Genomic DNA, 17,941 nt, shown 5'->3' with positions numbered 1-17,941 from the left:
AATCATGGCAGGATTTATTATTTCAGTCAATGATTATATCTAACGTATTATATTGGTAAATAATTTTCCCCAATCTTAGAAAGGACAAGCAGTCATATTCTCAGCTTTAATACCTATTGGAAGATAATTGAGTTTTTATTATGCAGGTATGATCTTATTTCTGAAGAGTGGCTTCCACTGAACAACTCTGTGAACTCAGTTGAGATGAGATATGGTCATTCATTGGCATTGCACGAGGTAAGTTCAGTGTTCTAGACTCACTTCCCAGCTGATTTCCCCTTCTTCTCTCCTGCTTCCCACTCCTTATCCCAGATCACTCTTGCTTTGGGAGGAGTGTTCCTGGTTCAGAGGCTTGTCCGTGCTTATCCCAGGCTGTACACTTGTGCTCCAGGGAATCCCTGGGGGAGTGTCCTAGGAAGTCTGTAGTGTCTTTGCCTGTGTGTTTCTTCTTTCCCTTTTTCCAGAGATTTTGAGGGTGACTGAGGTAAGGTTATTTCCTTCTTGCTGTCTGTGCTGACCAGACGTAGCTGAGGCTGAGTTTGCAGGAGTTCAGCTGGTTCTCCAGCTATCTTTCATGTAGATTACGTGAATATTTTTATGAGCTCTGTTGTCCCAGACACAGAGCAGTGCTGGAGGATTGGGGAATTTTGTTCCTTGCTCTGCAAGTAAACTTATGAATCTGATCTTCCAGCATCTGACACAGGAAGTGGGTTTGACTGTTTTTGCCTCCTTTCTCACCTGTGTGCCTTGCTGTGAGTGCAGGCCATGTGAGAGCTGGATGGCAAAGTCTTTGGAAAGGAAATGAGTTGATCCTTTATTGACCTTTGGGTTTTGGAATGGTGTTTAGCTCAAACAGCGCAGGCCTGTGCAACACTTAATTATAAATACTTAAAAAACTCCACACACTGTCGTTCACAAACAGAACACTTGAAGAATCTCAAAGCATGGAAGTTCATCATGGAATGACAAAGTGGTTTGTGTTGGAAGGGACCTTAAAGATCATCTAGGCCCAATGCCCTGCTGTGGGCAGAGACCTACTATCCAGCTGGCTCCAAACCCCATCCAGCCTGGCTTGGACACTGTCAGGGATCCAGGGGCAGCCACAGCTGCCCTGGGCACCCTATGCCAGGACCTCTCCACTGTCACAGGGAAGAGTTTCTTTCCAGTATCTGATCCATCCCTGCCCTCTGGTAGTGGGAAGCCTTTCCCTGTGTCCTGTCCCTCCATACCTTGTCCACAGCCCCTCTCTAGGGGACTTTATTAAGTAACTTCAGACCAGTAGCTTAATTCCTTCCCAAATAGCTGTTTCCTAAATGCTGAGCTCCTTGACCTTATTTTATCTGACTTGTTTCAGGATAACATCTACATGTATGGTGGTAAGATCGATGCCACGGGGAACGTGAGCAGCCAGCTGTGGATGTTCCACATCCCGCGGCAGAGCTGGGCCGCGCTGGCCCCGCAGGCCAAGGAGCAGTACGCCGTGGTGGGGCACTCGGCCCACATTGTCACCCTGAGGGACAACAGCACCGTCATGCTCGTCCTCTTTGGGCACTGCCCCCTCTACGGCTACATCAGCAACGTCCAGGAGTACAACTTGGGTGAGTGAGTGGGGCCCTCCAAGTGTAAGAGCTCATTTGAAAGTTACTGAAATTACTCATGTTCAGACAGCAAAACACAGGCAGATGTGTTTTCCTCCTCCTGTTTGTATTTACAAGAAGTTGAACCTAAGATATTTGTATAACCCAAGGAGCAGGCAGCCCCGTGCCTCCAGCTTAATACAGTGTTAGGTTGCAAAGACATAAAGCTGTAATTGAGAGCTAAAGCAGGGCAACTCTGAGACGATTTAGATTAATTTTCCTCTCTCCCTCTGACAAAACAAACACTTCTGAAATTATTTTTTAATACTACAATTATAGTAATGGCTGTAACAATTCAGACCAAGTATCTGCTTAACCTGACTCCCATGTACCCAGCAGCAGATGCTATGGGAAAAAGTTGCCGAATTTCTGGATTCCCATATCCCTGATAGGATCTGATCGCCATATCCTGGAATAGTCTAGGCTCTGATTTTAGGATCCAGAGATTTTTAGTACCATCAGTGGAGAAGCACAGGAAGCTTTCCAGGGAAATTGAACTACCTAACTCAGAAATGCAAGCACTTGCCTGGCTCCATGGACCGTGTAGAGATCGTAGTTAGGCACAGGAAGTTCACAACAGGAATGTACTGGTTGTTCTTTGGAACAGACAGGAACAGTGACCCTGTCTGCACTTTGGACCTGTTATCCTTGTCCTCCAGTCATGCTGGTCCAGAGGATCTGCTGGAGCCTGATTCTCTGGAATCCATGTGAGTGAGATTTCTTCCTCAAGAGAAATCCAGAGAGAGCCAGTGATTTGTTTTTGCCATATGTGGTCTTGCAGACTGTTCAGTTCCTTTGCCTTTTGTGTAGCTGCTCTGATCTAGAGTGGGGAAGCTTGTACAGAGTTTCATTCAGCACTTACCTCAGAGATTTGGTGTGTAATGTGGTATTTTTATTTCAGTTGCCATTATAATATGTCTAAAGTGCTTCAGACCAATGTTATTTTAGTGAGTGAGATATAGGATCATGAATCACATATTAGTTTTTAACTGCAGTGTTCTTCACACCCAGACTTGGCTTTAGTGCTGTCTAGCTTTATATATGTATTTATATATATATATAAAGTAAAAGTGCTCTTGAGTCCCATTCCAAATCAAGTCACAGTGCTGGCATTTTCATGTCATTGAAATGCAATCTATTATTTGTCTACTTTTTATTTCTCGTTTACTTAGCTTGTCTGCAAAATGTAGTAAATGGCTGTGGAAGAGCTATTTCTGCTCTAATTAAAAATACCTGGCAATGCTTCTTGACAACAGACTTTTTGAAGGAGAATATTTTTCGATATGAAGTGATAGAGACAGTGTCTAGATCTGAGTCAAGGGAATCCCAATTTATTTCATCATGATGTTGATGAGTTATTAATGGACATTGATTAACCGTGTTTTGTCACTCATATTTTCAGTGACAAATACCTGGAGCATCTTACAGACGAGTGGAGCTTTGGTGCAGGGAGGATATGGCCACAGCAGTGTCTATGATCCAAATACAAGATCAATCTATATCCACGGGGGTTACAAAGCCTTCAGTGCCAACAAGTACAGGCTGGCAGATGATTTGTACAAGTATGAAGTTGATTCCCGTATGTGGTAAGTGGCTCTTCTTCTGTCTTTTTCCTGTTTACTACCCTGTCAGTTTGGTTTGTAGTGAACAAGAGGATGGGGACTTGATAAGGGTTCAGTGGTTTATATTTACCTGAATTCAGGATAGATGCTGTGCTCTTGGATCTCATATTTTTATGTCCCCTTATGAATAGAGAATGATATAATCAATATAATTCAAGTCTGTGAATAAGCTAAGAAATCCATTTTAATCTATTGTTTGATTCAAGCTGAAAAGAAAAATATTTGATTTTTTTTTCTTGCTAGGCATACAGCCTGTGCATATGAGTGCAGTTACTGCAGTCAAGCGAGTGATAGTCCATTCTGCAGTTAAGACTGTAAAAGAATTTCTATTATAACCCTATTTTCTTCTGGCTCTGTAACTGCTTGAAATGTTCATTTCTTAAGCTGAAATCTTCTGTGATTTTTTTCTGCCCAAAGGTGAGTTTTATTAAAAAGCTATAGCCACACTTCACAGCCTGGAGCAACAGAGCTGAAATACATCTTCCTTAATTCTTTGGTTTTTTTAATATTGATTCTAAAGTCTCCTGACACAAAGGAGACTGTCTTTTGGGTTAACACATGTAAATTGAGTCGCATCATCTCTTATTGGATGTTAAAATAGCTTGTGTTTCTGCAACATCTGTTTGAGAGTCTGTACTGATGAGGAAGGTAATGAGTGACTAATTTCCAACCCCCTCCTTCCTACTCGGTTGTACACACAGAAATAACCCAAATTCCTCTCTGGATTAATTTGATCTTCCACTTCAGCCATAGAGTGGACAAATCTGGCTGAGTAGGCAGAAACTTTACAAATGTAACAAATGTTCTTTCAAACACCTGCAGCACCAGTTTTCTTTTGTCGCCTTTATTTTGTCAGTCTGGCTAGCCCTGTTGAACGAATGGAGAGTGTAGGACTGTCTGTTTGTCTGTATCTCTGCTTTTCTTGTGTCATTGACTCTCTGTATTATTCTTCAGTGATTTAGGCCCTCTCTTCCTTGTTAAATCTCATGAGCTTCCCATGGGCCCTCTTGAGTCTTCTTCTTCTCCAGGTCCCTGTGGAGCAAATCCTGTCCCTCAGGCATGTCAACCACACACTCAACTTGATGTCCCTTAGTGGAAAGGACCTTAAAACTCAACCCATCCCATCCCTGCTGTGGACAGGGACACCTTCCAGGCTGCTCCAAGCCCCAATGTCCAACCTGGCCTTGGGCACTGCCAGGCACCCAGAGGCAGCTACAGCTGCTGTGGGCACCCTGTGCCAGGCCCTGCCCAGCCTCACAGGGTGGAATTTCTTCCCAATATCCCATCCAGCCTTGCCCTGTGGGAAGCCATTCCCTGTGTCCTGTCTCTCCAGTCCTTGTCCCCAGTCCTTCTCCAGCTCTCCTGGAGCCCCTTCAGGCCCTGCCAGGGGCTGGGAGCTCTCCCTGGAGCCTTCCCTTCTCCAGGGGAACATTCCCAGCTCTCCCAGCCTGGCACCAGAGCAGAGGGGCTCCATCCCTGCAGCAGCTCCAGGCCTCCTCTGGACTCTCTCCAGCAGCTCCACGTCCTTGTGCTGTTGGCCCCAGGGCTGGGGCAGCTCTGCAGGTGGGGAATCACCTCAGGGGCCACAGGGGCAGAACCTTCTTCAACACAAATCCGCTCAGAAAAGCAGGAAAATCCTACAAAAGATGACCCACTGTGTTCAGTGCCATCAGTCATACTGATTAAAGTTGAGATTAGTGATTAGTTTGATTAGTACTTACCTTGATTTAGTCTCCAACGAGCCAGCGTGTTGTGCAGGTATTAACCTGCAGGGCTCCATTTGCAGGAGCTGTATAGATTTCCTTAAAATAGAATTTTTGGTTGTGAGCAGCAGATGCTGCCCAGTGTGAAAGAATTCTTTGGATTGCTATGAAAGCAGAGTTACTACAAAATACTGGAGTCTTCCCAGGCTGACTTTGTTCAAAAAACAAGTTAGTGGGAAAACTTGAGAATCCCTAAGGAAAGAGTTGATGATTTGTAGATCCATAGCTTTGGAAAGAGGCTGTCATAGGTATATTTCTCCTAGAAATTGGCAAAGCAAATGGGAAGATGAGAATGAAATTACAGGTGGAATTGGACAGTGTGGAATGTAATTCTTAAGCACCTCATTAGGAAAAGTAGTTAGATACTATCACACACTAGCGCCCTCAAAATGTTCTTTAGCTTGGATTTATGGAGAGTGTTGCCTTTTCCAGGTACTTAACAGTCTCACTAATACATATATTTTTATTTCTGAAGGACTATTTTGAAAGACAGCCGATTTTTCCGCTACTTACACACAGCTGTGATAGTGAGTGGGACCATGCTGGTGTTTGGAGGAAACACTCACAATGACACCTCCATGAGCCATGGAGCCAAGTGCTTTTCTTCAGATTTTATGGCCTATGATATTGGTAAGTTCTTGCAGAAATAACAACAAACGCCCAAATACTTGGCTGTTCCCAGGTAGCTGTCCTCAGTTTGTCTCCAGAGTGCCTGGTTTAAGTGTGGGTGTATTATCCAAAGAAGTGCTGAGCACAGGGATGTGCCATCAGGAGAGGCTCATTAGCTTGCTACAGAATTCCAAGCAGATGAGGTGCAGCGATTTCCAGTTACAGACAGCAACAGTTCCTTTGTCAAGAGTTTATATGCAACCTTGGGCATTAAAAATTAGGTTTTAAACTTCATATTATTAGAGAATCATAAAATCATGAAATCATTAGGGTTGGAAAAAGCCTTTAAGATCACTGAGTCCAAGTGACAGCCTGGCACCACCACCATTTTCACCACTAAACCATATCCTCAAGGGCTACATCCACACAATTTTTGACCACTTCCAGAGATGGTGACTCCATCACTGCTCTAGGCAGCTCGTTCCAGTGTTTTGCTTCTCCAGTGAAAAAATACTTCCTAATATCTAATCTGCGTCTTCCCTCGCCCAACTTGAGGCTGTTTCCTGTCCTGCTATGTCAGCCTTAAATTTATTTGGATATTCTGATCAATCTATGATTAATCAAAAATTAAAGTTCTTAGAATAGTTGCAAGTACTAGACCCTGCTAAAACTTGACCTGTACAGTGCACTCTCTTGTTTTAACTGCTTTATTCAATAATAAAGCCAGATTACCTGGTTGGATTTGCTGAGTTTCAGTAGCCAGGAGAGGGCAGCATTTGTCTGTAAATTTGGATAACAGAGACTGAGTTTAGGAACAAGGAAAGAAGTGATGAAATTACATAAAAGAAGGTACATACACACCCAGATAATTCACACTGGGGAAGAATGCCACTTTCTCCTCTGACATTCACCTTTTGCTCTCAGAATGCCCTAAATGTGACTTCCCTGAAATAATCCTGTAAATCTGAAATCTCAAAGGGACTGTCCAGTGAGATCTCACTCCTGGTTTGAGAGAGGAAAATGCCAGTGAATACTTGGGTCATCAGGGTTTGGTATCCCTGTGCCCTTTTGCTCTCTGTTACAGCAATCATTCCATTCTGCCTCCTGTGATTTCTAGTCACATCCCTCTGGCATCTTTATGTGCTCCTAGCTAGCTTTATTTTGATTTTTTTTTTTAATTGAAGAATTAAAATGAGGTATTTGACTGGGTTGGAAGGGGCTTGGAGCAGCCTGGTCTAGTGGAAGGTGTTCCTGCCTGTGGTGCAGAGCTGAAAGGAGATTGTTTTAAGGTGCCATCCAGTCCAGACTATTTTGTCATTCTGTGTCAGTCATGAACAGTTTGATTTTTTTTTAAATTTTGGTAGCAGCAGTGATAGATTTTTCTTTCTGCATTCTGCTATCTGTGCTGACCTACTGAACTCTGTTAGGTGTAAAACACAAATTGCATTAATTTCACAAAATATGCCAATAATTATGTTCATTTTGATTCACTTTAGGTAACAGGCCAGGTTCATGTTACATGACATGAGTGATGTAGTCAACATCCCCAGTTCTTACCAGATATACACTGACGTGTAGGACTTATATTGATTTTACCTTACATGATGGGTGAGAAGTGTTCTTGAGACCCCTCGTTCCCTAGAGAAGGGACTCAGCCTGAAAAGAGCAGCTTTTTTTTCAGAAATAAGACCGCATTTTCTGTCCCCTTTGTTGCAGGAGCCATTGTGCATGATTTTCCTTACCCCATGTGACTAGGAATGCATTAGGGTGGTGGCTCAACATTTATGTCACAGCAGAAACACCTTTTCAGTGGTTCTTCATGCATGATCTCTGCAGTAATTAATTACCCTGCTCATGCTCCTGTTGGTCTCCATGGGCATAAGCCCATATAACCCCCTGTTACCTATCCCTTGATGTTCCCAAGGCACAAGTTACCCGGGAGAAAACCAAGCAAGGTCACTTGATACTGAGAGCCTTCAGTGGAGAGGCTTAATAATTGTCTTCATTCCCTACTATTATAGTATGCTGTGATCCTGAGTGATTAATGATCACAGTGATGGCTGGAAGACTGGAGAGAAGTGAAATTAAACCCAGTCTGAAAAAAATGCGTCAGACCCAGGTCTTCTCCTTAATCTTTGCCATTAAAACTTATTTTGGTAGTAACTAATTTTATTTACATCATCAAAATTTTCTGGTTTTCCCTCCTCAAATTTCCAAGTAATCAGAGCACATGTGTTAAGTATTGGGAGGATGCAAAATCCTTTTTCTGTGTGAGGCAGTGCTAACAGCTTGCACTGAGATGTGTGCTGGGGGTGAGCAATAAAAATTGTGAATGCTTCTTGTCCTTTATCCTCTACTTGACCAAGCTGGGGCATAATCAGTCCAAATTGTCCAGGTTCTGCCTAGTTTGGGAAGGTTTCAGGATAACAGTCCAGTTGTGTGCCTGTGTTATTCTTGATTCTTAGGACAAGCCTTTGGATTGACATTTGGGTTGGATGAGCGCTTGGGCAGAGCTGTCTCACAATATTTTCCCTGTTTTCTGCACACTGAAATGGCCAGTTAGCTCTTCTTATCCCCAGAATGGTCTCTCTGGCCTTTGTCAGAAAGTTTCCTGCTCTGCAGCAGCTTTGGGTGGAAAAAGGCCACACTTAGTCCTCCACCTGTTATTTATATAAAGGTGCCCTACTTTGAAACTGATCTCTACTTCCCTCAGAAGAGAAACTTAAACACTTCTATTTACCCCATCAAAAGTCTGATGACAAAGACAGGGAGAGGCTGGATGTTTTCATAGTTATGTTCTGTTTGAACAGTACATTTAATAAATCCTGGCAGTGTAAGTTTTTGGTTAAGTCAGGAAGGATAAAATCTTCGTAGTCTCAGAATTACTCAGTTTTTCCAATATTTGATCTCTGGTTAAAAATGGGCAAAAAGCTTAGAAAGCAAAATATCCCAGGCCTTCTATTAATCTAGAAAAATATGTTTCTTGGCCTCACGTAACGCACAACTTGATGGTTAAAAAATTGCAAATTGCTGTCCAATTTTTCTGAAGTCTCCTATTAAAAATTGGAACTGTCATGCTTGGCTCTGGAGTGATGCTGGGCTAGGTTAAATTCTTTGAAAAAGGAGCAAATGACATGTAAAAATAAATTTCAAAATCGCAGTTTATCAAAGTAATAAATCTAACTGTGTCTTCTGTCTTTTCTTTATCAGCACTCCAAAACAAAATTACTCTGCATGTGTTGTTTTATCCAACAATTTTCCAATTAAATTTAGTAAAAAAATATTGCTTTGTTTTTCTTTGCCATTTCAGTTTATCCATGGACTACTTTGGTTTGTGGATTGTTTTTGGTTTTTTTTTCCAGAGGGTCAGTCCATCACAAAATGGTTTTATCTTGTATTAAAGAATCTTAGGAGTATTTGAGGGCTCTGTAGATCTTTACAGAAGATTGACTTTTCTGTCTTAATTGCATAAATTGCATCCATATGCCTCTGGGATATTGGCCCCCAAGGTGGTCCATTCCCTTTATGAAGTGTAAGTGTTATGAGTTGGACTGACTTTTCCTACTTTTGTTCCTTTGCTCAGTGGGTTAGATGTTTCTTAGTTTGTTTCTTCTCCCATGCTGCCCAAAGGAAAAAATTACCTGAGACACCAAGTAAAAAATGAAGCAGAACTTATCAATTTTATGCTAATAGAAAAAGATGGAATAATCTAACATTGTATTTAAGAGAAAAACAACCCCAAATCCTTAAGCTATGATGAGTGAAAAATATTTTTAAAAACATGGATATCTGCCCTCTAGGACTATAATGGCAATAGAAAAAGTAAAAAAAGATAAGCCTCTGTTCTCAGTGATACTGGTTTGGGGCAAAACTGCAAATAATTCATGTATACACAGATAAAACGGATCTTTTTACATGGTGAAAAATCCTACTAGTAAAGGAGGAAAAGCAGCTGCTTCTTGCCCTGTTCTCTGGAACTGGCTATCTGGTCCTGTCAGGGACTTGTGCAGAGCCACAGGGTCCCCTCTGAGCCTCCATTTCTCCAGGCTGAGCCGCTTTCCCAGCTCCCTCAGGAATTCTGCAGGCCCTTCCCAGCTCCCTGCCCTTCCCAGGGTTTTGATCTTTACGGAAAGATGGCAGGTCCTTTGGGATCTCTCAGGAGGAGATGTGCTGTGTGATTTCTGAAAGGGGTTTTTTTTCTCTCTAGCCTGTGATCGATGGTCTGTGCTCCCTCGCCCGGCTCTCCACCACGATGTGAACAGGTTTGGGCACTCTGCTGTGCTGTACAACAGGTAAGGTCAGAGGTGTTCACAGCTCTGGGAATTGCAATAGAAACTCTGGAGCAGAGAGCTGGGGGTCTGTCACAAACCTCCTTGTCCTGGAGGTTTGGGCTGCCCCATCCCTGGAAGGGCCCAAGGCCAGGTTGGATGGGGTTTGGAGCCACCTGGTCTAGTGGAAGGTGTTCCTGCCCCTGGCATGGGGTGGAATGAGGTGGGATTTAAGGTTCCTTCCCACCCGAACCATTCTGTGAATCTCTGAAAGTTTTCAGATCTTCGCTCTTGTAATGTCTTCAGTATTCACCTGTTCTCATCAGCCCCTGTTCACTGGGCTAAACTGTTTCAACTCACTTAGTTTTTTCAATAATTTGATTTTTCCCCCATTATTTTAATATATTTTCCTTTTTTTTTTAATTTCATAATTGTGCATTTCAATGTATTTCACACTTATTTCTTAGCTGCACTGACAACATTTATTTCCAAATCTGAATTTCACTCATGCTTTTTAAAATCTATTCATGTTTCACTTTACACACCTTATCCTGTGGGGCTGCCCTTCCCCAGGAACATGATGTTCAGTGTTGGGGTGAAATCTTAGGTGAGATTTTGGCTGTTAAGCCTTATACACTGTAGTGATATCCCTGCTTCCAGATGAACAGCTCTTACTGAATCAGTGCTACTGAGTTTGAGAAGTTAATTTCCTAGATCTAAAATAAAATGAAAATCATAATAAAAATACTTATTATTCAACCAAAACTTCAATTTTCAATTGCCTTGGCCCTTCTTCCCCATATTTTTAAAGGTGCATTGACAGACACAGATGCACAGAGAATTTTTGTGTGACGTTTTCATGTAACTACTAAAATGTAAGATTTTGCTTTGTGCAGCTGACACTGGAGGAGGTTTGAAATCCCCCACTTCTCCTCCTACAAAATACTATTTGTTTTGGGGGTTGTTTGGGTTTTTTTGGTTGATACAATGATTCTGCTTAGTTGTTACAGCCAAGTAAAGTTTGGTTTTCTTACAGAGGAGCAGAGAGAGTGACAGCACCAAATTGTTTTGTCACAGTTTCTGAACTCTAGTTTAATGCTATGATACCATCTCCCCAATTTTTAGCCTCCTCCATGTCCTGCCAGTATAGATTACAGGAGGATCCCACATTTTTGCAGTATTTAATGTATAATCATGTTGATCAGGTCCCCTCAAAGTTTTGGCTGAAGGGGAAGGTTGGTTGATGACCTTGAATAGCTTGGACTCTGTGTTGAGTCTCACTGGCTTCTCTGAAACAGTGGAATTTGTCTGACCTTTTCTTTAGTGCCTCCCTTAACCAAGAGCTATTTATTTGGATTTATATATGCTGGCATGTAATAAAACACTTCCCTCAGATCTTAAATCCCATTTACCTGGAGCAGTGCTCTGTCCATGAAAACAGCTGCAAATTTTTCTCTCTTTACTTCCATGTTGTCCAGCACCATGTATGTATTTGGAGGCTTCAACAGCCTCCTCCTGAGTGACATCCTGAAGTTCACACCTGAGAGATGTGAGGCCTTTGAAAACGAGACATCCTGCCTGCAGGCAGGTCCTGGTGTCAGATGTGTGTGGGCTCCCCACCCTCCTCACTGCATCCCCTGGGAAAATGCAACAGTGGAGCAGCAGCAAAAGGTCTTTGAAGACTGTCCTCCCAAGCCAGGTATGTGTCACGTTCTTTCTATTCCGTTTCCTGAAAGGTGTGCAGGCTCTTTTTCTCTTTCCAAATTCTGTCCTGTATTAATTGTATGCCATTACAAGGTCAGGTTTTAAATGGGAGGCTGTGGTTGTGTTTCCATGTGTCCTGGGAGCCCTTCCTCTCTCCAAGCGTCATGGAGATGTGGAGGTGTTTCTGTTTCCTGCTCCTGAAGCTGGTTGTTCATGAGATTTTGTTCCTACCCTGCCTCTTGGACTTACTTTTCTGTCCCTAACAAGCATGACCAACCAGGAACTAGGCCTGGACCATCATTCTGTAAATTCTTGCTCCTAGAATTGACCTTGTGCAAGTCATGAATTTGCTGAAGAGCACCACGGGGCCAGGAAGGGCATCTGGATCTGGTGGAGTTATACTGTACTCTTCAAAAGAGACAGTGGGAATACTCCTTTAAGAAAAGTTACTTTATTTTTTTGGCAGGAGGTTGGTACCAGGTGATCTTTTAGGTCCTTTCCAACCGAACCCATTCTGGAATTCTATGGGTCTATGTATAGAGGCAGATAAAATGAATTAATGTTTTAAGGTCTGATTCCTGTATTTCCCCTTAGGATAATATTAAACAACTTATCCTGGTACATTCATTGCTCTGATTTGACTGTACAAACCTTGATTCTGTAACAGATGTACAGCCTTTAATTATTTAATAGAATCTAATGTAAAGTTGCCTTGCTGAGCTCTCAATGTACAATAAATTTTCACAAAACACAGGCAAAAAATAGTTGGAAGGATGAACGAAAAGTTAAAGCTTCACATGAAAATGCTCCACTTGAAAACCAGGCTTGCAGAAAGATGGGCCTGTGATGGGAGATGGCCCCTGTCCTTAGGGAATATTCTCTGGCATCATTTCCCTGGGCACTAACGTGTCTAAGTACATGTGCTTCCGTGTCTTGGTGCATTATTTTCTGGTGGTGTGTTTTAGGGCTCCTTGGGCACTAAAAATGATTGCTGTTGTAAATAAAAGCAATTTTCTACCAGTTCAGACACATGAAAGTACCTGATTTTGGTTGCTAACAGAAAATCTACAGGCGCTGCTCTTTGGTTGTATCTTTTGCTGTAAATAATCAAGTTCTTAGAGCTCTGTCAGGAAATGCCTGTTTTTGGTCATGCAGGTTTTTTTCTTTAATAGTTGTAGACAATGAAAAATGTGATCAGATTACAGACTGCTACAGCTGCACAGCCAACACAAACAGCTGTCAGTGGTGTTCTGACCAGTGTATCCCAGCACACAACAACTGCACAGAGGAACAGGTAATGGTTCTTAACACTTCCTTAGTTTAAATTTACCCTTTGGAATAGCAAATGTCCATGTTTTCATCTGTCAGTGTTATGATCCCTGTTTTGTTATTCCCAGTGCATGTCTAGCTCAAAAGTGCAACATGCTTGGATTTTTTCAGTTTGATCCAAAGGTTTTGCATGGTATTTTTCAATAAATCAAGGAGGATGGTTGTGGGCAAAGGAAGAGGTGCAGGTTTCACCATGGTGTGATTATTCATTAATCACATTTTGCATTTGATACCAATAGAGATTTTCCTAGAAAAAAATGAAATAGCCCTCTTGTGAAACCTTTAGTACGGAAAACATATCAGGTGGTGTTTTGGGGGAGTATCCTGGATAACCAGTCCAGGCTGTGCCCAGTTCCACAGCGTTTGGATATATAAATTGCTTTGTAGAGCTGAACTGTGATATTTGGTGTTGTAATCTTGGCTATTATAAACCCACATGGCTTAGATATCAGGAAAAGCCTCACCTGTGCTATTTATTTTAGGTTCCTGTTACTCTCTATGAGAATTGTCCTAAGGATAATCCTGCCTATTACTGTAACAAAAAGACGAGCTGTAAAAGCTGTGCCATGGATCAAAACTGTCAGTGGGAGCCCAGGAATCAGGAGTGCATCGCTTTGCCAGGTAGGTACTGGTGGCATGACCCAAATTCACCCACTCCAAAAGTTATTGTGGGTTTTTAAAAATTTTTGTTGGTTTTACCCCCAAATCTGTAATTTTTTAGTGTTAAGATGGAGAAAATAGTGTTGTTTAATCATACCAGCTTTGATATGAAACTTAATTTGTAGTAAATCCAGCAAGTCTGCTGGAATATTTTTCAGTCCCAGTTGTCTGAAGAGGGCTATGATCACTCATATAATTATTAGGCTGTATTTCATCTCTCCCTTTTCATTTGATAAAAGCTGTTGATAATAGGCGTCTGCAAGATATTAGATTTAATAATGCATGCTATTTAATTTAGGAGCTAAAATTGTGCAAAAGCATAATGGCACATACTGGACAAATGAGGCAGGTAACACCTGAAGTGTTTAAGTAAAATTCTCCTGTTAAAGTGTTTCCAGTGGAGTTCACAGGAGTTGGTTATCAGTTCCCTTACAGCACATTTTTTTTTATCCCACTGACTGGGAGAGAAATACAGGATCCTCAGTGACTGACATTTGTATGCAATAAAATGTAGAGAAATGGGAGAAAACCATTTAATGCCATTTAGTGGGAGACAGGACATTTTAATGCACATGGAAAACCTTCCCCTATGAACTGGTAGGTCTGGACATGTCCTGGTCTGGTGTTTGCCAGTCTGCAACGGTTTAAAATTGAGGAGACTTTGAAGAAGAGCAGTGAAAGTGGGAACAATATCTTTTAATGAGATAGATAAAGAGCTTGGTCGGTTTTATTTGATGTAGAAAAGGGGATGACCTGATCATATGTGTAAAAAGCTCATCTGAAAAATTGACGCTTGAGAGCTTTTCCATCTGTTAAGTCTGAATTCATACTAGAAATGCCCATCAGGGTTTTTTTCTGAAAGGGAAATAATTAATCACAAAGAGTAAGGAGTTCTTCAGTAGTGGGGTTGTGGTAAGTTGAAGCAGGGATTAATCCTAGAAGTTTGTGCAGTGCACAGGATTAACAAAACAACTCTCTCCGGCCAAAAGGTCCCCTGACAACTGTGAGTGGATAAGTGGCTTCAAGGCATCAACAAAATACAAACTTGGTTTTTTTTCTTCTTTTTCCTACAACAGTTTTGCTGTTCAACATTGTAATAAGTGCTTTGATTATGTACTGCAGATAACCAAATGCTGATCTTGGACTTCAGCTCCCCTGAACAGATTTCCTTCTCCTCCAATATTATTGTGTGTAAACATTTCTGAGCACACCTCTGATTCATACTCATTTGGGACAGGACTGTAGGTATTTCTTAGTGAAAGGGTTCATAGAACCATTAAGGCTGGAAAATACCTCCAAGATCATCATCAAGTTCAACCTCTGTCCCAAACTCAGCATGACGCTATGTCACAACATGGCCATGTCTGCTTGTTTTCTGAACACTTCAAAGGGTGGAGACTCCACCACTGGCCTGGGCAGCCCCTTCCAATGCTTGGCAACAATTTCAGGGAGGAAATTTTCCTGATTACGCAACCTGAACCTTTCCTGGCACAACTTAAGGGCATTTCCCCTTGTTCCCTGGGAGCAGAGCCCGACCCCCCCGGCTGTCCCCTCCTGGCAGGGACTTGTGCAGAGCCACAGGGTCCCCCCTGAGCCTCCTTCTCTCCAGGCTCAGCCCCTTTCCAGCTCCCTCAGGAATTCTCCAGCCCTCTCCCAGCTCCCTTCCCTTCCCTGGACACACTCCAGCCCCTCCAGAGCTGCCCCAGCACTGGAGGCGTCCCAGCAGTGCCAGCACAGGGGACAAGGGCACTGCCCTGGCCCTGCTGCCACCCCAGAGCTGGTACAGCCCAGGGGCCTCCAGTGGCCTTTTGCCCACCTGGGCTTATGTTTTTTCATGGTTCCTTCACTACCTTGATTGTTGGGAAGGTCACCTGCATCTCTGGCTTTACTTTCTTACCCCTCCTTGTCCCCCAGAAAACATCTGTGGAACAAACTGGCATTTGGTTGGCAACTCCTGCCTGAAGATCAGCAGCACCAAGGAGAATTACGATCATGCCAAACTATCCTGCAGGTCCAATGGTGCTTTACTGGCTTCTCTCACCACCCAGAAAAAGGTGGAATTTGTTCTGAAGGAGCTGCAGAAGATTCAGTCTTCGGTGAGTGCTTCTCTTGTATGTCTCTTCTGTAATAAAGCTGTGCCTATGGAGGTGTCCTTGCTAGAGTGTTGTGTGCTCTGTACACAATGGAAATGCCTCTTAACCAAAACCAACTGATTTTCTTTTGAAATTCAGTGTACCCTCTGGGTGCTTCTAAGCTGAAATTGTAGAGAATGTAAATGGGAAAGATAAATATAAACATACACAGTGCCTTAGAGATATCACTTTCTGTACTGGAATCACACCTGCATTTCCTTGATGGAATACTGGACTGCAGCAGGAGCCCTCTGATGACTTGTGCATGATATTTTATAAATAAAAGTCCCTTTGGGGCACTGGAGGTGTTTAATGTAAAGTATTGAGTTATTTACTCCACTCAGAAAAGCAGCTGTTTAAAATGTCGGCTTCTCATTGCACAGAGCTGCTTGGCTTATTTGGTGTTATTTGTGTGTGATTTAGTGGCAGGTGCTTTTCTGTCAAGCCAGGGAGAAGTGAATTAGAATTTTTCCCTCTTCATGCATCCATGAAAGAAAAACATATTTTTCCAGTCTGTGGGAGAAAGAAGGGAGATGTTCAGGGCAGGTTGTATAGGTGGTGCTACAGCCCTAACAAAGAACGATGCTGTGCATCTCTTCTCAAATCCTAGATTAGCCTGGAAAGCTTCTGTGGCCTGATGGAACATCAGAATAACAATTGCTGGGTCCCAGAGGCCACTGTGGGAAGCATTTTCTCTAGGAAAAATGAGGCTGGAGGCTTCAGGACTGCTTTTTTCAAGGGAGAACCTGCTTCAGTACTTAAGAGAAATATTCCCCTGTTAAAACAAGAACATTCCCTGCCTTGATTCCCTTTGTAAATTTAAAATGTAATTTCAACAATGACAGTGTTTTAGAGAAGAGTCAGTTTAGCCAAAGAAAGGTATGGTGCAGTTTAAGCATGATTGTTTGTTAAACCTTTTCTAAAATGAGGAAGCCAAGCCTGAGGTTTTGTAAAAATTCATGATTCTGACAGCTCCAGGTGTTTCTGGATATTCCAGTAGCTGAATGTAGAGTAAATTCCTAAAGACTCATGGTAACCCTTCCCTCATAGTACAGTATTTTTACACTGTGTAAAAAGAATTTTTAATTTAGAGGGATTTTTCTCCAGCTACTGCTTGTGTGCCCCCCGAGGTGATTCCCCACCTGCAGAGCTGCCCCAGCCCTGGGGCCAACAGCACAAGGACATGGAGCTGCTGGAGAGAGTCCAGAGGAGGCCCCGGAGCTGCTGCAGGGCTGGAGCCCCTCTGCTCTGGAGCCAGAGGGAGGGAGAGCTGGGAATGTTCCCCTGGAGAAGGGAAAAATCCAGGGAATGCTCAGAGTCCCTGAAGGGGCTCCAGGAGAGCTGGAGAGGGGCTGGGGACAAGGCCTGGAGGGACAGGACACAGGGAATGGCTTCCCACTGCCAGAGGGCAGGGATGGTTGGGGTACTGGGCAGGAATTGTTCCCTGGGAGGGTGGGCAGGCCCTGGCACAGGGTGCCCAGAGCAGCTGTGGCTGCTCCTGGATCCCTGGCAGTGCCCAAGGCCAGGTTGGATGGGGTTTGGTGACTGTGCTGGAAGAGGCTCTGCTTTGCAGTTGCTCCTTTTTCAAGTAAACTGTATGTAGACATCTAGTAATAACAAGAATATATGTTGGTGTTAGCATTATATGTTTTGTAACGTTGTTGCTGTTGAAAGCTACACCTCTAGTGTATAGACGTGCATAAAATCAGTTTGAAGTAGATGATGTTTACTTATTTTTGCAGTAAAACCACATATTATGCCAACAGAGCTCAAAGGTTCCTCCCCAACATGAAAGTGTGCTGAAAAATAAAATGCCAGTAGAAATAGTTGTCTTATAGGATCTTTATATTAAGAAGTTTGTGGCCAGCAGCACTAATTTAGGTTTGACCTGCTCCTTTATTTCTAGCCCAAAACTTTGACTCCGTGGGTTGGACTGCGGAAAATCAATGTGTCCTATTGGTGCTGGGAGGACATGTCTCCCTTCACCAACACCCTCCTCCAGTGGCTTCCCAATGAACCAAGTGATGCTGGATTTTGTGGCTATTTAGCTGAGCCTTCCCAACAGGGATTGAAGGCAGCAACATGTATCAACGAGGTCAACGGCACTGTCTGTGAAAGGCCAGGTAACAACAGCTGTCTGGTTGATTTATATTTCCTAGAGAGTAAAGGGAATGCAGTTCATTGCATTTTAAACCAGCTGCATCATGACTTTCCCGA

The 17,941-nt window shown here is 42.8% G+C and overlaps 1 protein-coding gene across 1 annotated transcript in view; it reads left to right on the top strand.

Moving 5' to 3' along the window:
• The window catches only part of ATRN (attractin), a 146,740-nt gene that overhangs the window by 51,639 nt on the left and 77,160 nt on the right, over window positions 1-17,941 (top strand). The window contains exons 7-16 of the mRNA XM_066317554.1: window positions 147-237; window positions 1,355-1,598; window positions 3,040-3,223; window positions 5,498-5,652; window positions 9,839-9,923; window positions 11,378-11,598; window positions 12,776-12,897; window positions 13,415-13,553; window positions 15,507-15,688; window positions 17,631-17,847. Of these exons, the coding sequence (XP_066173651.1) occupies window positions 147-237; window positions 1,355-1,598; window positions 3,040-3,223; window positions 5,498-5,652; window positions 9,839-9,923; window positions 11,378-11,598; window positions 12,776-12,897; window positions 13,415-13,553; window positions 15,507-15,688; window positions 17,631-17,847 (1,640 nt within the window). The remainder of the gene's footprint in view (window positions 1-146; window positions 238-1,354; window positions 1,599-3,039; window positions 3,224-5,497; window positions 5,653-9,838; window positions 9,924-11,377; window positions 11,599-12,775; window positions 12,898-13,414; window positions 13,554-15,506; window positions 15,689-17,630; window positions 17,848-17,941) is intronic.

Source organism: Sylvia atricapilla, chromosome 4, assembly GCF_009819655.1.
Source record: "Sylvia atricapilla isolate bSylAtr1 chromosome 4, bSylAtr1.pri, whole genome shotgun sequence".
Taxonomy (NCBI): Eukaryota; Metazoa; Chordata; class Aves; order Passeriformes; family Sylviidae; genus Sylvia; species Sylvia atricapilla.
Note: the sequence above shows the minus strand (reverse complement) of the source record. Positions and strands in the feature narration are given on the sequence as shown.